Genomic DNA, 23821 nt, shown 5'->3' on the forward strand with positions numbered 1-23821 from the left:
GGTTTAAACCCCTCCATGAAGAAACCTGCCACTGTGCACCTATTCCTTCAGTCCCTGTACCCCTTCCCTCCAGAAAAAGCTCTATGCAAGTGTCCAACAAAATCCTCAGAGATGGCATGTGTGATGGTTGATGGCCTGGGTGTTTGGGATTCACATCTGAGCTCTTCCGTTTCTTTGTTGTGTAACTTTACGTAAGCATGAGTTTCTCCAAGCCTCCGTGTCTTTTTCTTTAAAATGGAGCTGTTGGTGATAATGATGGCTATTCTCCAGGGCCCTTATGAGCATTGAAAGGACATTATATGCAAAGTGCCTGAGACAGTGCCAGGTGCAAAGAAAGACCTTGGCATGTGGAGTCGTCGTTATGTGGTTTGAGCGCTAAGCTGAGTGGCCCTGTGCAGACCAAGCCTCTTCTTCAATCTTATTTGTAAAAAGAAAGGTTTGGCTCAGTGTTGATGTGTTCTAGAATGCTTTTTAAAGGGCAGCTCCTGGGCTCTGACCAGACCTACTGGACTAGAATCTCTAGATGGGAGACTCAGGAAGCCGGGCTTCCACAAGCATGGTCATTCTACCTAGAGTTGGCAAACCTTCATGTTGCTTGATCTTCTGAGGTGTTTTTCAGGTCCTGAGTTATGAACTTAAAGTCCCGTAGCATTGGTGAACCCCTTTCCAGCTACTGGGGGCCCTTCCATGTCCTCGGCACCCACAGCATCTGACACAGCACAGACCCGCAGCTGGTTCTTTTCAAGCTGAAGGTATTCACAAATGAAATGTTGTCTTTCTTTGCAAATGTCTCATCCTCTAGGTACCTTTACTGGGGCTTATTGATGTCTTATGTCCACAGCTAGACTGTCCCACTCCAGCTCTTCAGGAACAAAGCATCCAGAACCTTCAGAAACGCATTTTCTTGGTTCTGCTGACATTTGTTTCCCACTAGGCTGTCTTGGTGGAAGTGAAGCAGAAATGGGAGGCTGTGGATCAGGTGTTAATTGTCTATTGAGAGGCCATAATGTCTGTTGAAGGACTGCCATTACTTATCTAAGTGACATCAGAGGGCCCTGAACATCTTTTGTTGATAGATTCACATTAATTCTGAAACAGACCTTGACACATCACAATAAAGGTTATTAAGGCAACCTCAAAGCCCATGACTGCAGGCCCATTCAACTGAAGCCCCTATTGCAAACCCTGTTGGAGGAAAAGGCCTCTTTTCTGGGTACAAATATCCTTCGCCTCCTGTGTTGGGGTTTAACACACTGCCCAGCAGCAGTGAAGAGTTACAAGACCATTGAAAAGGACACACACATGACCTGTGATCCAAAGAGAAAGAGAAGGACGGACTCAGCTACAGCTCAGATGTTAGAACTGCTCAGCAGAGACTGTAAAGCCACTATAACAAACACATTAAGAAATCCAGTGGGGAAGGTAAAGGATGCTCAACAGATGGGTAGAAGAGAGAAACAGTGTCTTCAAAGGCCAGTGAAATTCTTCAAACCAGAATCACGCTACCAGAGAGGAAGAATTCCTGTAATCGGCTGGTTGGTGGAATGCATGAACACATTGAGGAAATGATCAATAAACCCAAAACTAGTTCAATAAAAATAACTCAAAATTAAACACAATGAGAAAAAAAACATTCAACATCTATAGTGTAATATCAAATACATTTTTAATGAAACTCCCTGAAGATGAGGAAGATCAGACAGAGACAAATACACACCGGTATGGATGATGGCTAATTTTGTTCCAGGTTAATGAGGTAATCAACCTACAGATCCAAGCATTGTATATAACCCCAATCAGGATGCATACCAGGAAAACACACCCAAGTAAATCAAAGTAAAACTTGAGAGAGGGAGAGAGAGAGAGAGAGAGAGAGATCCAGAGAGACACATACAAGAAAGACATATGCACGAGGAGATACAGTCTCAAAAGCAGCCAAAGAAACAGAAACACAAGTTCTTGGAAAGGAACAGAATACATATTGGAAAGTACAGCAGCTGCCCTCCTCTTTCTCTGGCCTGAAAGATCTGAGTTTCTCTGTGAGGGCTGACAGCCAGGGCTACTGTCTCAGAAGACCTCCAGAGGAAAACAGGGGTACCTCAAGGCCCCACTTACAGCCTCGCTGTGCAGAATGGAAGATGTCTATAATGTCCTCATGTGTTTTAGGCTGCCAGTAGCAAAGTGAACGATGGGGAAAAGCTCCCACATAAAAATGTATAGGTCCAGGAGTGGAGTAGGGGGTAGAGAGTAGAAAAGCCAGACGGACCCCAGCCCTCCAAGAGATAGAGTCTCCAACTCTCCAGCCACAGTGCAGCTGCCTCTACACCGGGTCTTCCTTCTGGCTCCCCCTCCTCTTGACCCCAGCTGGCTGGAGATTCTAGTGTTGCGTGACTTGTGGCAGGGATGAGCCAGAATGGATGGCCCAACTTTGAGATTCCATTCCATAAGCCTCCTCTGCAGTAGGGGACTGTTGTTTTTACTGATTGGTCCTCTTTCAGATTCAAACACACCTTGCACGTTCCTCTGAGGTGTTATTCCCTGCTTTGTCCAAGAAGACATGCACACCCTGAGCCAGGGAAGGTCAGGCACCTGGTCCCCTTTAGCTGGTCAGTAGAGTGAGGACAGGGCCTGTGTTTTGTCGTATGCTCATGGCTGAGAAGGTGGGGAAGAGCAGAGACAGGAGGAGAGGGGAAGTGGGGAACAGAAGAGGAGATGGGAAAGAAAGCCTTCAACCTCAATAGTTTACTTTCTGTAGAGCGGGACAAGCCCCACATTCACACTGTTCCCGTCCTTCTTGGACCAATTGAAATTTGCCTGTAACTGTCCCCTTGGCAACCAGCAACCAAAAGCTGTTGTTGGAAACACATTTCTCTAAAGGGGCCTGTTTCCTTTAGCTAAAAATGTGTGTTTAAAAGAAAAACATTTAAGTAGAAAACTTAACTGTATCCTAAATGAAATATAAATGTTAGAATCTTGTTCTTTGGGAATTTAGGGGTTTTGATGTTGCTTGCTTTTTTTTTCCTGTGGTGCTGGCAGTTGAAGCTAAGTAAGTATTCTACCACAGAACTATAGTGTGAGCCTTTTAAAAAAGATACTCAAAGGTAAACACTTTATAAGGAAAAAATGGCGCCTGACTTTGGGTTTTGTTCAGTTTTAGTTTGTTTGACTGTTAATTCGTTTTTCTCCTTTCCAGAGCTATAAAGGCAGTCATAGGAACTGTGAGAATAAATTACATGCTCTCCAGTTCCGGGCCGTCCCCTAAGTAGCAGCCACTGTCCCTTCCTCTGGTAGGTTCAGAATGGCTCATTGCAATGTGCCTGCTCCAAGGAATCCCAACAGGTTCCGGGGAGGGAAGTGGGGAGGAGGTGAGTTTGTTCTGGAAACCAGAAGGCCGCTCCATAAAGAGCTTTCCTAGAGCTCCATAAATATTTAAGTAGATGTGAGTGAAGAATGTGTTTGAATGTTCTGTCCACACGCTGCTCAGAACAATTACTCCTCACAAGCCCCAAAATGCTGTTCCAGGGTGATCTGAATTCTATTTAAACACACGCTTGACTAGTGTTCGTCACTCAGTGGCTTCTTCAGTTTTCGATGGGGAGATGCAAGGCCCATATTCCGAGCCACCAGAGGCCAGCAGGCTTGACAGAGCCTGGAGCCGAACAAGATGCTGCCTTACTCCTTCAAAGGATAGGCCTGGCCTGTTGCTACACACACCACAAACTGTGGTGCTCTTTGGCATGTATCATCTGATTTAGTCCTTGCAAATCACTGGGATTGAGAGCATCACCTCTCCCTGGGGCTCAAAGTCAGGCAACCCACTCAAGGTTACTGAGTCAGTGAATGGCAAAGCCCTCATTTAAAACGCTGGGGTTGGCAGGTGTCGAAGCATTCCCCCAAGCCACCTCACATCTGACTTTCACTCAGAGGCCTGTGTCCTCCTTTCCTGGGGTCAAATATTAGCAATGACAGTGACCTAGCAGGTTTCCAAGGCCTGGAGCTTCAAGTCACTCCTTCATTTCCCCTTCCGAAGTTTGACTCTGAGCCTCACCCTTTGACCTTCGACTTCCAGAAGGGTGTGTGAGCCTCACAGCCATCTTCCCAAGCAGGTGTATGCAGCCCGTGGACGTGAACCTGGACGTACTGACTGCTGTGCAACCTAGAGCTCCTGCCTCTTGCTTCTGGTTTGAATGCTGGTGTGTCAATCATTTAAAGGGCTCTTTGCTCCATTGCCATGTGCCGTTCCAAGTGACACGGCCATGTCTCACCTGACAGAAATACACTGGGTATCATTCCACCCAAACACCAGGCCCATGTCACTAAGAAATAAAACTTTTAAAATGAAATAGAAAAATATGGTTCTCTAGAACCAGATAAAATACTGGCAAAGGTTTTGTTTATTTATTTTCTTTTGTTTTGAGACCGAGCTTTATTCTGTAGCCCAGGCTGGTATTGAACTTGAGATAATTCCCCCCGTCTCAGCCTCCCAAATGCTGGAATTAGCTACTACATCTGTTTCTTTTGTTTAGAGTGGTGTAGAGAGAGAAATATAGGGTCTTGCTGTATTAGCCCAGGCTAGCTTCAAATTTATGATCTTCCTACCTCAGCCTCCTGAGTGCTGGGCTATAGGAATGTACCACCACATGGAGCCCTTTTGCCTGAGAGAAGACACTGTTCTAACTCGTAAGACATTGTGGATACATATTTACCTATGAGCCTCTGCCCCCACCCCACACGCACACTATCTGGTTGATTGAGATCCTCTCCCCACCTCACTGCATGTATCCTTAAAGGAACCTCAGAGAAGCATCCATACTTTACCTAATGTGACGCAGAGTCACGGTGATTTTGACCAGTTTAGAGGCAAGGGGACGAGTTTCAAAGCGGTTGGCTTGACGGGAGACCTGCCACACCTGGCCACCTGCCCCTCCGCTCTCTGCACAACCACAACCCCTACTGCCCCGGGTCCACACTCTGTTCCCCCTTCCCAGATGTTACCTTCTACCAGCTACATTGTTCATTTATATTCTGTAGACCCCCCACCCTTGGGAATAGTGAGAAAGACTCCGTAGAAGACTCCAGAAGGGTCACAGATAAACTCTCCCAGGACACCAGCCGTCCACCCTGAAGTTTCTCTCACCCCCAGCACACAACAGAAGCTCAACAAAGAACCATAAGGTGACTTACAGTGGATTTTGAAGTCCTTGTACTGTCTGTCTTCAATTGCTACCACGTATAAAGCTGCCCGGTCTGGAAACATAAGCCCTCCAGGTTTCTGTTGATGAATTGTGGGGAAATGGGTCTCGTAATCTATTCACCTGACAAAGACATCACATTTTGAACTGCACATAGAGTCACCAGACAAGCACCCCCTTGCCAGCATCTCTGACTCAGTGGACTGACAGCCTGGCTGGACGTGGCAGTAACACTCTGTTTATTTGGAGCAGGGGGAATCTGAGGAGCCCAGGCAGAGCTGACGGGACAAGTGAAATGCAGAAGGTAAATCAAGGAAGGACGAAGCACCAGCCCGTGGCTCGGCGAAGCCGTGGCAAACAGGACCCCTGGCTCTTCGGCAGTCTTAACAAGGGGAAATGGGTTTCTGCTCTAGCCAGAGTGACAAGTTAGACCTACTATGGTTATGCATTCTTCCAGCTGAGCGTGTTGGACCAGGGTTGACTGATCACTTGCTGCCATGAAGCAGTTGTGTTTCGAAGACAGGGCCTCAAGAGAGTGATCTTCTAGCCCATTCCTCTCTGAAATTCTCATATTTCCCCCAGGCAGGAGGCTATGGGAAATGTGGCAAGACTGCCACCAGGGCAGTGCGGGGACAGCATGCGGACCACTTACCAGCCACTTGTCCCTGGCAAAGATCACCGTGTTGAGCATGGACTCATAGAACAGACAGTAGCCCATCCACTCGCTGATGATGATGTCCACTTTCTCCACAGGCAACTCCACCTCCTCCACTTTACCCTTAAATATGGTAATGACTAGAAAACAAGAACCCAAGCCATGCTGTGCGAGGACCCCTAGGCACCCTGGGCTCCTTGCTGCAGGGCTGCTGAGTCTTGAGCCCCATTCTCATCCTGCTTTTAGGGTGTGACTTACCTTATCCTTCATTAGAGGAACTTACTTAGTCACTGAAAATGCTAAGAAAGTCTTTGAAAGCTACTTGAGTGTGTCCTTTATCCAAGGTACTGGACAATTACTATGCATCTGACTCTGTGCTAAGCCTGCAGAATACACCATGTCATGCAATCTGCCTTAAGAACTAAGCACATTACCAACCTCTTCTTTTACAGCTAGGGAAGCTAAGGTATCAAGGTGAGATGATGGAGTAGAAAATGAGTCCAGGTCTGATAGAATGGGACTGTAACACTCCTACTGTGCACTCCCTGCTCCATGTGAGGTTACCATGACAACACAGGCCCAAACTGAGCAAAGGACACTGCACATATTACTCTTGCATCTGCACACAGCCAAGGCCCTGTACTCAGTGGGTGCCCATCTAGTGTCTGTGAAGGAGGCAAATTGGTGTTTTGACAAGACCAATGGACTCAGCAGACAGAGAAACCTAGGGTTAAATGCTGGGTCTTCTAATTAGCTGTCTGATTTTACACACATCACTTGGCCATGCAATTCCCATCCAATTCCCCAAAGAATACCAGAGAGCATGAGGTCTCTGTCGGGGCTGGTTGTATTAAGGAAATGAAACGACACCTAGGAAGTGCCAGGTCTTTAGCTGAGGCTCAACAGAAGGTAGACATAGCAGATACATTCTTTATTTAGCAATATATGGAAAAGAGAAAGGGGTAAAGCCCCGGTGAGAAGTGACTTCCCATCCCATTGCGGAAGGAGAATGATCTTGAGTTTTTGATCAGTTGACCCAGAAGGACACATAATTTTTGTATTCTTTGATGCACAGATGGAGAAAAAAGGGAACCTTAGGGTCTGCTGTCACACTGGAAGAGTGTTGTGTCAGTTGCCTGGTCCCTTCTTAACATCTCCGCTGCAAGGCCACACGCTGTCATGCTCTGAAATCCTCCTTCTGTGACAGTCCCTGGAAAAGTCATGCTAACAAAACTGAGCAGAAGCCCAGACCTCAGAATCACAAACCAAATAAATTATGTCTGTCTTGAATCCAAGGCAATTAATTTGGACTGGAGGCTCCTCTGCAGCCAAGGACACAGAGGCCAGGGCCTTTGTCTCGTGTCTTCACAGTTAAGGGCACCATCAGCAGCTCCTCATGGCAGCTCCCTCTCCACTTCCTGGTTAATCAAGGCTTAATCAAGTTTTATAAGGTGTCAGACGCTGCTCACATCCACCCACCCTCACCACCCACCATGGAGGCCTGAGTGCCCTTCCTGCTCACCATTGGTGGCCCCTCCCCCCAAGAAGGAAGAGTAAAGTAAAGCCAGACTTCTCCAAAAATTTTGGAACAAGTGGGAGAGGCAAGTGTTAAGCCTGTGGGTTTTTTTTTTCCGGGGGGGGGGGGGCAAGACCATGAAGAAAGAATTCAACTAAGAGGAGGGCCCCATAGCACACCCTGAGAATTCACAAGGGGACAAAGTCAAAGGCTTTGGAAAGTGTTCACAAAGTCCCTAATTTATTCCTCATTCTGAAAAAGAGCCAACCAGCATGCTCACGCCCTTCCGCCTAACTAACAGCTTGCAAAGTCTGGCTTGTTTTATTTTTGTCAACAGTTTGACACTGTCTAATAGCCTTCCTTTTTGTATTTTCTTTGCACATCTAATGTTTATATGCAGCTGTACAGCTTTGGGTCACTTTGTCTTCTTGTAATATGGCATGGCCTCCGTTTGGCCCTGGATAAGACTCCCTTCTGCCTCTGGGATCCCATAGCCCCACTCTGGGTACTTAATGCAAGGCTCCAGCTGGGATGACCTCAGAGATACTTCGAGAAGGGAACTACTTAAGGAAGAAGAAAGGGTTTATTTTTGGCTCACAGTTTGAGGACATAGTCCATTTACAGGAAGTCATGACAGCAGGAACGTGAGGCAGCTGGTTACACTGCATCTGCAGTTGGGAATCAGAGAGATGAACACTGGTTTTTAGTTGATTTTCTCTTTTTATTCAATCCTGGATCCTGGCCCGTGGGATGGTGCTGCCCATAGTTAGGATGGGCCTTTCCACATCAATTAATCTAATATAGAAACTCCCTCATAGGCATGCCCAGAGATTATCTCCTAGGTCAAGTTGACAGTCAACATTAACCATCACCCATGTATGCATGTATGTAATATATGTATTATCTATCTGTCTATCTATCTATCTGTGTTCTATCTATCTATCTATCTAGCTAGCTAGCTAGCTATGTTCTATCTATCTATCTGTGTTCTATCTAAGCTGTCTTCCTATCTGGCTCACATAGAGCATGAGGCTGGCTCACAGGACTGTATAAGCATACAAAGCTCTATTTTCCTTCTCCACAGACAGGCTTTTTGAGGGGTAGAAGCTAGTGTCCTCAAGGCTCAGAACAGCTAGGCTGCAGATCCCCTTGTCCAGTCTGGACCCCACATCACCAGGGCAGCATCAGCTCAAGGTGGATTTGAGGTCACTATCTGGAGCTGTGTTTCCAGGCCATAAGTATGATGGAAAGTTTGTTCGACTAGCTGTGACAGGACCCTGGCTCATAAAATTTACAGTGATTAATCATAGCTAAATGTTCCACAGGGAGCCATAGGTTCTAACTTGGGAGCTTTTACCCTGTGGCTTCAGTTGGAAAATTAGACAACCAGAATTCAGTTGTTGTTGCTTTTAATGGGATTTTTTCCCTTTTTTATTTGAGTGGTTATTACAAAGTAAATTAGGCCAGCCTAACCTGATTTGGGATTTCAATGTATCCATCAAATCAGATGGCGCCATAAGGCCTGGAGTTCATGGTCTGCCATTTAATTTTATTTTAATTATCTATTTATGCTTATTTACTTACTATTTTGTTTTTTAGATAGGATCTCATACTGTAGCCCAGGCTGACCTGGAACTATGCATCCTGGACTAGCCTCAAACTTACAGGGAACCTCCTGCCTCAGCTTCGTAAGTGCTGCATTATAGGCACGAGCCATCCTCCTCCTCCAAGAGCTAATTCTGTCCCACGGAAAAGTGAGCAGTAAGGCTGCATTCTCCAGGACAGGAAATGGATTGTGAGTCATGAAACCCCCAAATCCGTCACTGTAACCACACCAGAACCCCTCTCTCCATGTCCTTGGCTTAGTCTCCTGTTTGGTGACACTTGGAGTCACCACTGTCACCACTGTGCCCCTTAGGCATCAGCCCATGACCCCCTCTCCAAGTTGCCTATCTCAGCTTCCCGCTTCCATTATCTGGCCGAGCACTAGACTCTCCACAGACATTCTAAACTTCTCACGTGGGTGGGTAGATGAATAAACAATTAAAAACAAACAAACAAACAAACAAAACAAAGGCATTGGTTTAAAAGACCAAAGAGCTGCAAACCAGTCCTAATTATACTAGTAAATTATCAATATCCGAAAAGCAGCTTGAAGAGCAGTTTCACATGAATTGACTTAACCATTCCCCCAGAGACAATGTGGCTGCTCTCATCTGCCCATTAAGAGACCTGGAGTCTAGAAGAGTCAAGTTCTAGAACCCAAACTGGGCCCACTGAGTCACCTGAGCAACTCACCCAGCCTCACAGAGGCTCCTGCCCCTACTTCGTGAATGTGCAATCATTTCTGACCTTCTGCCACCGGGAGAGTGTGCGCACCGAGAGGTGGAAAGGAAGAAGCTGGAGGAGGGGAGGACTGCCCTGTCCTTCTCAAGGCTGCTCACACGAGCAAATGAGGGAAAGACGGAATAAATGTGGGCAGCTAGGCTTGGTTAGAGCTACCAATCTTCCTTGGCATCAACCCATACCTTGCTTCTGTGCCCTGTGTTCTCCAGAGCCCAGGTACTCCGTAAATCTCTCTCACACAGAATCAGAGCCTACACACCACAGTCCACTGGTGATGGAGAAAGACACCCTCTGAGTCACCATCTGTATATCTAGTGGTCCTGCAGCAACAGATTCCATTACAAGGGGCGTAGGTGGGTCCTGGGTGCCATGCAGCCTCAGTGTACCACATACAGCAAAATGGTACCCTCTCCTGGTCCAAATCCCTATTCACCTGAGAACTAGGAGCTTGAGAGTCCACCCCTCTTCCAAGGCATGCTTCCTATCCTAGCCAGCTCCAGATCTCTGCAGGACTTGCAGGACCAATCCGCCAAACTGCCGCTCCGATGACATGTTCGGCTTTAGCTGGAGGCCTTTTCTACCTGGGCATAGCACCCACCATAATGCTTTTACCATCAAAGCCATCTGAGGATTGGCCACCCCAAGCCATCCCTGAACACTGAGAAGTACTGTCTTGGTTTAGTCTGCTTAACTCCCAACACACTGGTCAAGGTCAGGTGACTGTGCAGGCCCAGCCTACATGGTAATTAAGAAAGAACTTGTACCAGGCAGAATGGGTCCCACTGGGCTTGGGTGTTCAGAATATCACCCTCAGGTCTCGTTCTCACCCTATAACCAGATCAAAAGCCAACAAGGGACAGAGAAAAAACTGTCCCACACCTCAGGGGATTTACACAGACGACTCTCTATCACTGTAGGTTTTATATCCACAGATCAGACCACCAGGGAATCAAGAAGATTTGAAAGGCAAATGGTGTCTGTACTGAGCATAGATGTTTGTTGTCTTTATTCCCCAGGCTGCATCATCTAACAACTATTTACATAGTGTTTCCATGGTGTTCGATGTTCTAAGGAATGTGGAGAGGATTTAAAGTATGGGGAGGAAATGCACAGGCGACATTCAAAGTCTACATACAAACATTATGCCATTTTATTATTAGGGACTTGATGTGCTTGGTTCTTGATATCCTCAGGGAGTCCAGGACCAACCCTCCATGGACACTGAGTGGCAACTGTACATTAGTCCCCCTACATAAACCACTTGTCCTGTCCCCTCAGCATGGCTGGCCTCTGCTCTAACTCTCTCAAGTCTCTGCCCCAAGGCCCTCTCTTCAGAAAGTGTACCTTTACAACCAGTGCTTGTCAATGCTTAACAATCGGATCCAGAAAGGGAACTGGGATCAGAGGGAAGGGGGAGGGGGGAGCGGGAGAAAGGAGGAGTTCAGGAGGGAAGGAAGGAGACCTGCTGATGACTAGGATGTAAGCTCCAGCCTGCTCTCCCGCTGCCCGCCTCCCCCACCGACTGGGGGCTGGAGACCATTCCAGGCAGGGCGAAGATGCATGTGCAAACCCAGCTCTCTAAAGCAAGCATGTGAGCTGCTCCCACACACCTCCATGACTGTCCGTGCTAACGTCCAGCCCCCAGTTCCCTCACCTGTTCTTTCTAAGCACGTTCGTTCACGGCGTCTAATTACACAGTAGTCTTTGTTCACCGCTTTTGTGGTCGTGCATCTCTGTGAGGCTAGAAGCTTCGTGACAGCAATGATTTTTGTTTTCCTAGTCACACGGTTAACTCCTTTAATACCTAGCACGGGGCCTGGCATATGGGACAATAATGCTTGAAGGGCTGAATCAATGGAATTACTAATGGAGCATTTCACTGCAGTTAGGAAAAGGAGAGGCGATTGCCAGGAGCTAGTGGTTCAGGTTCATTCAAAACAGTTTTACGTGATTAATCTCATTTCTTCCTTTGACAGCACTATTTGTCAAGTTAATAAATGAAATAATAATAACAATGGCTAACGGGTATTGGTTGCTGCCTGCCCACCAGCCTGGGTTCTGTTTCATACAGTGATGTGCTAGAGAGAGATACTTGACCGGATCTCCAAGGAATGAAAACGTGGTCCTTAGACTTTGACTGTATGGAGGTGGTGAAAAGGGATGAGGGCCAATTTCTTTTTGTTTTTGCTTTTGTTTTTTTTTTTGTTTGTTTTTTTTTGTTTGTTTGTTTGTTTTGTTTTTCGAGACAGGGTTTCTCTGTGTAGCTTTGCGCCTTTCCGGGAACTCACTCTGTAGTCCAGGCTGGCCTTGAACTACAGAGATCTATCTGCCTACCTCTGCCTCCCGAGTGCTGGGATTAAAGGTGTGCGCCACCACCGAGTATGTCACATGGGCTCTCAGGGTCACATAAAGAGCTGCTACAGGCTGTGGCAGCTTTACAGCAGTAATCACCCAGTCCCCACAGTGACACCATGATGTCTGAATCACTATGGTTCTATAGAAGAAGAAACTGAGGCACACACAGAAACTCATCTAAGATGACTGGCTGCCCTTGCCCAGATGGATGTGAATCGGGAGCAGCCCCTGCAGTTTCCCAATAAGGAGAAAGGCAAGCGTCAGTCCAATGGCACCCTAACGGAGTCAGGGACAAGTTACCATGCAGGTTCACAAACAGTCCCAAGACCACATTCCAGAGCTGGTCATCATGTAGGTGAGTGTAGGTCTCCTGCAGGGACTTCCACATGCACCACGGGATGCTACCAAACACGCAGCTAGCATGCTGCTGGGAGCTGGGACCCCAGGCAAGGGATGAATGAGAGAATCTTGGGAGTTTGTAGTGAAAACCAAATTGAACAACACTGGTGTTTAAATTTAAAAAGAAAAAGAGTATGTCTCTCAGTTAGGTTTCGAAGCATCTACCAGGCAGGTTTAGATGAGGAGACAACACCTGCCAGCAGCCTATGGCAAGACCACCTCCTCACACATAACCATTGATCTCCAGCTGGTAGCCACGTGACGTGGTACCTGCCAAAGTGCCAGTGGGAACCACAGTGCACAGTGTGTCTGGCCCAAAAGAAAGGGATTCACCCAAGGCCCTCAGAAGCACAGACAGGGGGAATCTAGGAGAAACAGCCTGGGGATGTGTGAGCAAGGACAGCTCCTTGGCTTGTGTGGCCCAAAAGAAAAGAAACAGAACTTCAGGAGAGTAACAGGGAGGTCGAATCCACCTCAGCGAAAAGTGCTTTCTGATGGCCACAGAAGCCCAGGTGTTCGGCAATGAGGTCTTGTCAATGAATCCTAAAGTGTCTGACGTAGAATCACAGCAGTATCGGCCCTGTATGCTATCAGTGTGAAATAACATACAGCGAATATGTGTTGAGTAGCTAATATATGTAAGGTCATGTACTTGACATTTGACCTGCTGCTCATTGCTCATCTCTTCAAGCTGTACCTCAATATACCTCCTCTGGAGAGCAGTTAGCTCTTCCGTGTAAAATGGTGCAAGAGAGAACTCGTGAGTTAGACTGCAGACCCGTGTGTTCACTGCCACTGTGTTTCATCAGCTACCCTACGATCTCTTCCACCTGTGACACGTATCCTTAGGGACATGCACAAGATGAAGAAAACAGAGAGGTACATCTTTTCCCCTTGAGTGTCTGGAGAGTAAATGAATTATACTTCTTTTTCCTTCTGGTTTGTTTGTTTACAGAATTACAGAGCTTCGATCTCTGCCCTGATGTCAATCTTCAAAAAGGAGGGGAGCAAAGGAGGGGAGCATGTCTTCAGCTGCTCCCCCCTCCCACGTCCCCGTCAGTTTCTGTCATGGAGGAAATAATCATTGCTGGTGTTTAAGTCAGAGAAAAATGACTGAAACATGTGTGGATCGAGGCACGTGAAGGTGGCCCATCTGTGCAGGTGGCTTCCTGTAGGTGTGTGTCTCCATGTGAATCAACCCACCCCAGGAGCCACATGGAGGGGGAGAGGGAGCCACGCTCTGACTCTGGGTGCCAGGTATTTTGTGTGCGTGTTGTTATTTATGGCCCGCCGCCCACACTCCCGACATTCGTACAACTGGTGGTGGCGGCATTTCTAACTCATCTCCATGGAAGCACTCATCCAAGTCAAGCTGTCCTCTGTCGAGGACACATGCCAAGGCTGAGTCAGCTGGTGCAGGGGACACGGCCTGCTGCCATCTCGCCCGCCCCGCCTACCTATTCTACCTTCTAGGGAGGAAGAAATGAAGGCCACTGGGCCTGGGTTGGTACAGTGCATATGGTGTAGGGGGGGTGCACACCTGAGGCACAGGGGTAGTGGGTTTTTTTAGGGGGAGTGGTGAGAGCAGTCTAGCCTTCATAGGCCTTTGCTTCAGTTAAGCACGAGACCAAACAGAACCAAGTATGAGCCATAACAATCCAGAGCATGAAATGGGTGAGCTGGGGCTGAGCAAACTGGACGTCCGTGCTGCCGGGGACAGGTGAGGTAGATGTTGCAGGGCAGCATGGGATGGAGAAGCCTGAGTCAAGAGACAATGGCCCAGCCTGGCCATCTGACACCAAGTTGGGAATGGGGGACATTTCTCAGAGGACTGTTCTGGGTGGGACAGAGGTGCCCCAGAGTGGAAGCGGGCCCTTGAAGATGGAGGAGGTGGGATGCCACTTGGGAAGCTCTCCAGCAAGGGTGATAGAGTGACAAGCGTACGTGGTGCAGGAGGTGGGGACTCTGGGAGATTGGTGACATGCAGGAGGATTGATCCAGCAAGCCAATATGTCAATAACAGGACTCTAGCTTTTCAATGTCAGAGGAAGAGGTTTGGAGAGAGAGAAAGGGAGAAAAGCAGAGGAGACTCATGGGGCTGAGTCAGAAGTGAAAGAGTCCCACAAGCTTAGCCTCAACAGCATATGAAGATAGAGAGAGGAATGAGTGTTGTGTAAGTGTGTACACACATATACACACATACATACACACATATACACATATGCATACACACATATACATATATTCACACACATGCATAAACATATACACACATATATACATATTCACACATGTAACCCATACATATATATACATGATATATACACACATATAGCACACACAAACATACACCACACATGCATATATCATACACACGCATGCATGCACACACATACACATATATGCACACACATATATCACATACATACTCAGTCCCCAGCTCTCTGCAGCGAGACACCCTAAATCTATGGAGCATACCCAGCTCCTTCTTTATTTCTAGCTGCTATCATCCAGTCAAGGATACTGGGGGGAAGAGCTGATTGAAAATAGAGGCAGATGAAGTGCAAGACGCACCTGAAATGGCTGGAGCTGGGAAATCAGAAATCCAGAAAAACGGGGAAAGCACACAGGAGCCAGGCTTAAGATGCTCTTGGAGACCAAATCAGGGATGCTGGAGTTTTAAAGTAAGTCGTGATAACCAGGTAGAACCCACTAAGTACAGTATGGGTGCACAGTAAAAAAATGTTGAAACTAATAAGTAAAAGGATGAATACTTAGAAATGATAACAAGATGATAGGTAGGGACAGACAAACAGATGATAGCCATAGACAGAATAGAAAATATAGAGAGAAATAATAGAAGATAGATATAGATGGTCGATGAAAAATACATGGTAGAGATAGACATACATAGAAGATAGACACATGGTAACTAGAGATGATAGATAGATAGATAGATAGATAGATAGATAGATAGATAGATAGATGATAGATAGATAGATGATAGATAGATAGATGATAGATAGATAGATAGATAGATAGATAGATAGATAGATGATAGATATATAGATGATAGATAGATGATAGATAGATAGATAGATGATAGATAGATAGATAGATGATAGATAGATAGATAGATAGATAGATAGATAGATAGATGATAGATAGATAGATGATAGATAGATAGATAGATAGATAGATGATAGATAAATAGATGATAGATAGATAGATAGATAGATAGATAGATAGATAGATAGATAGATAGATAGATAAACAGATATAACAAATGGGGAATGGAATGTTTACAGGATTTCAAAGTACCTCCCCCAGAACTAACTTGCTCCAAATATGTTGTGACAATAGCAAGAAGAGAAATTAATTCAGCCAGTAGCAAAAGAAATGGGAAAGCACAGGGAGAAAGGCAGACCCCAGAGGTTGGGAGTTACCATCAAGGAAGTCTACAGAGGGGCAGCCTAGGCACCAGAGGAAGGCCCCTGGGGCCAAGGAATGGAGCCCAGCATCCCAACAGTAAATCAGATTCCACCTCATCTACACTCACTTGTGTTCCCACTTCTGGGACTGTGGGTGCTAGTAGAGTGCTGTGTCCACTCACAAACACATGTTGGAGTGCAGGAACAAGAGCTCAGGTGGGGTTCTCCCCTCAGCCCCCACACTCTTCACCTTAGTTTCCACATCTGTTAACTGGGAAGAATCACTTTCCTTTTTCAGAGAGATAGAGAAGGGATGGGGGAAGCCTCGGAGTGCCAGGCTATGTCACCCTTAGACAGAGGGGTTGGCCTGGTTTCCCTTTTCCATACTTAGCAGGTGGAAAAGACACCTGTCCTCCTTCTGTCCAGGTCAAACACTTTTGAGAAGAGCCTTGTTCCTGTGCCTTCTGAGGGAGCTAAGAGATGCTAGGGACCAAGCCAGAGGTCAAGATGTCCGAGCAACATTTGCCCTGTTCAGTCTGAAGGCATTGCTCATGGCCATGCAGCTACTGCCCATACAGTGTCCCAGCCTTGCCCCTGTCACCAACACCCTCCCCACCCTTCACTCTGCTTACTTCTTTACCCAGATTCTGCTACAGCTTGAAAGTTGGCCAATGTCTCCCCAGATGCCCATGTGTCAAAGGCTTGGTATCCGGGGTGGCATTAATGTAAGATGGTGGGCCTTTAAGGGGAGCCAAGTGGGACATCCTTAGGTCGTTGGAAGCATGGGCTACCTCTCTTGGAGCTCCGAGTTCTTGCAAAATGGGTGTCATAAGAGGAGCAAGCCTGGCCCCATGCATCCTTTCCCTCTGCTTCCTTGTTCTTAATTTTAACCTCTAAAACTGAGCTACAGACTTCTTTTCTTCATTGATAGTTGGTCTCTGGTATTTCATTATGGGAACAAAAGCTGACAAAACCAGATGACATCATCAATTTGTCGTCATTGTTCTCTGGACCCTCCCTCGCTCTGCCTGGTCTTCTCATCAAAGCTAGACAGCCTCCAGCTCCACACACATACAAGCCAGTGAGCAGTGGAAAGAGAACAGCCACAAAACAATGAGAGTTGGGCCCTCTGCACAGCGGGGTCCACAGCTCTCTAAGAGAGAAGCACATTTTCCAGCAATCCTTACTACCCCAGCAAACCCTGCAAAGAGCACCCGGGCTTTCTTCTCTCCCTTCCCATCCCTATCTATTTTCTCTGCCTAAGACTGTATTCTCGAAGCAAACAGAACCAAGAAACTAGAAGCCTCAGGCCACCAACCACCTCCACCTAGATGCCCCCATTACTGTGTCTAAACTGTCTGTACTCCGTGATTCCCTCCCCTATGATCTGCAGCCAGTCCTTCGAGATCCCTGTCTCGCATACCTCTTCCTGCATTTCTGTTGAATCACATACATTTTCCCAGCTTTTCCTTGACCCCTATATCCTCTGTAGCTGCTGCTCCATTTTCCCATTCCCCATTACTGAAAGAAAAGACATTTGTGGTCCCCACATCACAGCCTCCGCTAATCCTACTCTAACTGGACTCTGGCCCCTGCTACACTGAGTACTCATTGGTAACACCAATACCTACCAAGTGGCCAAATCCCGCTGCTGTTACTCTGGCATTATCCTGCCTCACCTCAGCATTCCCTGGGCTGCTCTTGAGGGTTCACCAGCCTCCCAGGCAGCAGCTCCTCCACTTCTTTGCTGGCCCCGCCTCCCCTGCATAATGTCCAAGTGATGAGCGGCCCTTCGGTCCTATCTTTGTCTTGTTTCTTTTCTCCTAAATAGATTGGAGTGACACTTCAATGTCGATGACCCCAAATGGAAGTCTCGGTGACTCCTCCTGAAGCCCTAGATGCATAAATCAAAGTCTTCCTCAATATATCCACTTGGGTACCCAAAGTGGGGCACCTCAAGCCCTCCACAGGCAAAGGCAGCTCTTGGTTTCTCCAGCCACCCCTGTGAGCCGTCTGTCTGCCCACAGCCACCTTGAGTTGGTTGTTCCCTACACTTCCTCTCCAGCTCGGCAGCATCAGGTCCTCTGGCTCTGCTTCTGAGGCTACAACACAGCTCATTTCTCTCCACCCCTCCATGGCCATCTTTCCTGTCACACATCTCTCTCAGGAGCCTCTGGAATGCATACTGGTGTTATTTGCGTCTGCAACCCATCCAGATGTTCCCACTACCGGCAAGGTTCCTCCCCTGCTTAAAACCCCTCCAAATGATCTCCTGGCCTGAAGAAAGAAGTCTAACCTTGTCTGTGAGTGGCCTTCGATCATTCAGGCCCCCTCTTTTAGGCTTCTCCTCTCTGTGCTGTGGCCATGGGCCTTTCTGTGCCCTGAGCATGCCCAGTTCAATGCTGCCCAAAGTTCTCCTCTGAACTTTAGGTACTTGGGTTGAGTGTGGCCTCAAGAGTTCATGTGTAGGATTCTTGATTCCCGAGTGTGGTGGTGTTGGGAGATGGGGCCCAGCAGGATGTTGGGTGATGGGAACTGAGTACCAGCAAATGGATTACTGTTACTCTCAGGGGAAGTCATGCTGAGAACAGGTTTTTGGCCTCCTTGCCCTCCCACATTTTCACTGTGAGCAGAAGCAGTACAAAGCTCTTTCCAGAGACATCAGCCAGTCTGGGACTTCCAAGCGTTCAGAATGGTGAGCCAAATTAAACATCTTTCCCTTATAAATTTTCCAGTCTCAGATATTCTATTATAGCCATGGGAAACAGACACTTGGTCAGCCTGCTTCCCTCACGTTTTTCAAACTTGAACTTGAATGTGCTGCCTGAGAGGGCGTCTAACCTAATGTGAGTGGAAGGTCCCCAGCTCCCCTACCACCCAAATGATCAGAACATTGTCATCAGGAGCTTTTCTCTGACTGGTCACTGCTTGCTTTAGTATCTGTAATTCTGCTCCCCACTGGAAGCAGATTCAGTTAGGTCAGGGACATCCGTTGTCGTATTCCCGGCTCTGTCCCCAGAGTCAGGCTCATGATGACACACAGAGAAGTTTGTGGGATGATTTATGCTCCTGTCTTCCATGGAGTCTGCAGCAAGTGGGTCAAACAGAAAACAGCACAGGTGGCAGGCTGAGGCCACCCCGAAGCAGGTCTTTGACCTACTGCAAGTATTGCGTAGTGGGAGGGGCTATAGTGTCTGGTCTCTCAGATGGGGGGGGAAATATCTGACTCCCTATGGGGGAGCAGAAGAGTCCTGGGCTACAGCAGGAGGTGCCCAGGGTCCCAGTCTCCTGTTCCACCCTGCTCCCATGCCTGCCAGTGAACCCAGCCTACTTCTCTCAGAGATGCCCATCCTTCCAGGCTCCATACTTCCCACCCTTTGGAACTGTGGATGGGAGCCTTGCCCTTGACCTTGCCCCAGCCACTGCACCCAGCTACCTTAGCCTCACTGCTCCTGCCAGCCCTGCCTCTGTTCCAACCCACTCCTCATAACGTGGCTTCTGGTCTACCTGCCGCTCTTCCAACTCCACCTCCACGCAGGACCAAGTATGCACCTAGAATGTCAAGTGCTCAGTAGCCCGACGCTAAGCATGGGGCCTGGCAGCTATAGTCAGGCCTGATGATGGAGAAAATTTATGAGGAGGTGGCCTGGTCAGGGACCCTTGCAGGTCTGAGCATACTGAAGATGGGCCACTGAGAGAGGGAGGCTGGGAATGCCACAGATCACAGGAAGGGAAGGGAACACATCTCTCCTCGTGATCAGAATCCAGCCTGAGCAAGACCTCACTCCCCAGAACAGCTTGATGAGCACACTCCATCAATACCAGTGCTAGTGGCAGACATTCTGGCCAATACCCCTGGTCGGGTGACAGAAGAGGATGCAGGAGAGTATGGAGAATGCAGAGGAGGAAGACCACCAGTGGCTACCTTACAGGCTTGACAGCCTGCAGCTGGAACCAGCAGAGAGCATGATGACCAGGCCTCAGTCACAGACAGGGTTGGCTGATGGCTAGGGTGGGACAGACTTCATTTGACTAGCAGGATAGGGGAATGTCACACTCCCGGGCCACAGTTCTGTGAGTGGTTGTTCCAGCACAAGCAGTACCTCCCTCAAAGCGCATGTCCTGTGCTCTCCCCCCCTGTGCCCACCTATGCTGCCAGAACCAGAACATGCAAGCCCCTATCCCACCGCGAGGAAAGACTCAGAGGTGGGCCTTACCATTGTCCAGGTGGTTGGCCTTAATGATCTTCTCTGAGTAGTCAGAAATACTGGAACATTCGATCTAGAAAATACACAGAACAAAAGAGACAGGGATTTAAAAAGCACAGCTGCCTGCTAAACTCAGGACCTTCAAAGTCCCCAAAGGCCTGTGTGTTGAAGGCTGGGGAAAGTCCCAGCACATGGCACTATGGAAAGCAAAGGGACCAAGCAAGAGGAAGTTAGGTCATTGGAGAGGGGTATGGAGACCTCAGCTCCTCCTCTTCTTCCTCTCTTTGCTTTCTAGCCTCCCCGAGGGAGGTGGCTTTGCTTTACCAAATGCACCTACCATAATCAGCTGCCTCATTGCAGGCCTGGAACAACACAGCCAACAACCTGTACCAGACCTCTGAAACTGAGTCAAAATCAACCTCTCCATCTTTGGAGTGGATATTCTCAGGGATTTTGTTGTAGTAATGGTAATCTGACACAGCACCCAGAACCAACTGAATAGATGGAAAAGTTAAGGTTCAGAGAGGTGCACAGTCTGAGACAATAGATTTGTGGTAGCTAGAAAGCCAAGATCTGGCCCTCTCATTGGGCGGCTCACGTCATTTTACTAAATTGACCACTTTGCCTAGAGAGCAAAACCTAGCTGTGGAGACCCTGTTTCTGTGCTGGAGTCTAAAGAGTGGCTGACTGACCTCACCATCCTGCAGGACGGGGATGGGAGAAGGCAGAACAGACTAAGCTCCTGAGGAGGGGTGGAGGGCAGCGCTGGGCCAGAGTTACCATGAGTGTCTCTCTACATCCCATCACTAAGTCCTGCCACAGTCAGGTGGGCACATATGTGAACAGAAATGTCAGGACAGCGCTTGGGACTGGTCTTAAGTCCCCTCTACCAAGGCACGCACACAAAGGTTAACTCTGAACCCTTGAGCTGATTTTGGTAAGTGTTTTCTAAAGGCCCTTGTGGTGATGGTGCAGTCCTCAGCCTGTTGGTGCTACCGGCACTGGTGGACCGTTTAAGAGGTGGAGCTTTGTGGGAGGAGGTTAGGTCATTGGATGCATGTCCTTGAATGTGATCTTAGGATCATAAGCCCTTCCTCTTCTTTCCCTTCTTTTCCTACCAGGAAGTGAGGCCTTCCTTTACCACAATGCTCTCACGGAAATGTGATGGCTCATCTCAGGCCCGAACCAAGGAGCCAAGTGACCATGAAATGGAACCTTTAAAACCGTAAGCCAAAACAAAACCTTCCATCTTTTGAAACTGATTGTCTCGGGTATTTTCTTATAGTAACTAAAGCTGACTCACAATGCCCTTCTCTGAACTCTTCTTTGGACAGAATCTCTTCGCTTTTGTATGAAAGGTTTTTCAGGATCCCCAAATCTCCAAGAAAGGGCACAAGTATTTGAGAAATTAATTGACCATCAGCTAAGAGCAGGGCTTCATGGGAAAGGTTGGAGGCCAAGACCCGTTGCAGGGTCTAGAAGCTTAGGACATGTCGTCAGAAGGTGCTGGAGCAGAAGGGCATTTCCGTGACCTATCTGCCACTTTACCTGACTCTCTGACAGAGGGCTGAGGCTGAGGCCTGGGTCTCAGGAAGGGCTAGTTCTCTTCAGAAGTTATTGCAAAGGGTCACTGATGGCCTGATCCAATGTCCACCTTTGGGACTGGAAAGGTAATAACCAAGGGCACAGATGCCACTGGCTGTGCTCTGTCCCAGGAGCACCCACACTTCCTTGGTCATCAGGCCCTTGACTTTCAGGTTCCATTCCCCACGAGCATTGTTCCTGTCTTCTCCTCCTTCTTGCCTCCCTGCCACCCCAATACGTGTGGCTCCTGAGGTTAGCACTGAAGAACACAGCAGCTCTAGATAGGTAGCTGGCCACATCCCGAGGGCCTCCCCGGCCTCTTGCAGCAGGCTGTGGTCCCTTTCAGGCGGCTGGATGAGGGTGAGCTGAGTCCAAACACATCAAGCACAGAGGTCACCTGCTGTGGGGAGCCCACTGGCCAGGCTGGAGACTTGAGCTCCTCATTTTAGGCCATCACCCTTTCCTTCTCTTCCCTCTGTTTCTAATCTCACTGCTTGCTCCATTCTTCTTTACCTTCTCCTTCATCTTCTTTCTTCTAGCTTGCCTCCAAGTCTCTCCAGCTTGTTTCTCATGTCATATCACCTTCCTTCTGTGTTTCTGCCTCCATTTCCTATCCTTGACCATGGCTTCTGCTGTTCCCCACAACCTCCCCCTCCCCAGTGGAGTGGACTGTGGACCAAGGGGAAGCCTGAAACAGGAACAATGGAAGTGAGCTAACGGGAAAGAAGCTGGCTAAACATGGCAGGGCCAGAGCCGCTGATGACAGGCAGGCCATGCCAAGTTACCACTGAGAGGCACCAAGCAGGAGCCCCGGAAGCAACTCAGCTGTAGTTCCTGATGACTCAGGAACCAGAGACAGTACACTGCTCTCTCCTGCTCAGCCTGACACTAATCTAGGCCACAGCCCTTGAAGGACAGTGTGGGATCACCAGATGGCCTCAAGGCCACTGAGATCCATGACATCAGGGTTCCATGCTGATGAGGTTTGAGAGAAGGAAGGAAGTTTCTTAGCAGTGATGGTGATGGTGCTGTTCTTGATAGCAACGGTGGTGACGACAGTGATGGTGATGATAGTTATGGTGGTGATGGTGATGATGATGATGATGATGATGATGATAGTGATGGTGATGATGGTGGATGATGATGATGATAGTGATAATGGTGATGGTGTATGATGATGATGGTTATGGTGATGATAGTGATGGTGATAATGGTGGATGATGATGATGATGATGATGATGGTGATGATAGTGATAACGGTGATGGTGTATGATGATGATGTTGATGGTGATAGTAGTGATGGTATTAGAACTGTACTGTGATTGATTTTCTCTGCTCCTCTAGCAAAAGAGATGGACTGGGGCTGGGGATGTGGCTTGGTGATACAGCAATTGCCTAATATGCTCAGTGTTCTGGGTTCCATCCCCAGCACAACACAAAAATAGAAAAAGAGATAGTAGGCCAGGGTGGGTCTTTGTAGGAAGATCCAGAGAAAGCAAGAGGCAGGGACCACTCTGCAGAAGCTAACACGAGGGAGGGCGACATGCTTACCCCGAACACCTTCTTGGCCCCTGCTTTGGCAGCGAACATGGAGAGGATCCCTGTGCCACTTCCGACATCCAGCACCACTTTGTCCTTGAACACATGCTTATTATGGTACATGGAGTTCCGGTACGTGAGGGTCCTCACCTCATCCTTCAGCATTTCCTGCAGTGGAAGGAAAAGACAGTTATAGTCAGGGAACTCAGGACATCTGGGAGCACATCTGGGTCACTGGAGCACATCTGCATCACAGGCAACTGAGTCATCCCAGTAACATCTTCTGGAACCACTATGACATCACTGGGTAGTTAATGAGAATACTGTAGTACATGCAGGACACATGCCTCATTCCAAACTTAGCCTGCTTTAAAGGTCTACTTGAAAGATAGCTGAGAGGTATAAAAAAGGAGTTTGTGTCCAAACCTGCTCCAGTCTGTCTAAAACCAAAATGAAAGATCAGAACAGCACAGCACGAGAGACTCAAGAAGGAATCATCAGACTGATGTCCTCCCTAAGCTTACACCAACTCTGCTCACCACCCTTCACATCTTAGCAATTTAGTATCTTTTGTATTTTTACTTGTAGCAATTTCA

General features: G+C 47.9%; 1 protein-coding gene across 1 annotated transcript in view; it reads right to left on the minus strand.

The window, feature by feature from the left end:
- Positions 1 to 23821, minus strand: part of Prmt8 (protein arginine methyltransferase 8) — a 90270-nt gene that overhangs the window by 19511 nt on the left and 46938 nt on the right. Inside the window, exons 3-6 of the mRNA XM_059256915.1 lie at positions 23238 to 23393; positions 20112 to 20175; positions 5845 to 5987; positions 5185 to 5272 (exon numbers count right to left, since the gene is read on the minus strand). Coding sequence (XP_059112898.1) covers positions 5185 to 5272; positions 5845 to 5987; positions 20112 to 20175; positions 23238 to 23393 — 451 coding nt within the window. The remainder of the gene's footprint in view (positions 1 to 5184; positions 5273 to 5844; positions 5988 to 20111; positions 20176 to 23237; positions 23394 to 23821) is intronic.

This window comes from Peromyscus eremicus, chromosome 3 (assembly GCF_949786415.1).
Source record: "Peromyscus eremicus chromosome 3, PerEre_H2_v1, whole genome shotgun sequence".
Taxonomy (NCBI): Eukaryota; Metazoa; Chordata; class Mammalia; order Rodentia; family Cricetidae; genus Peromyscus; species Peromyscus eremicus.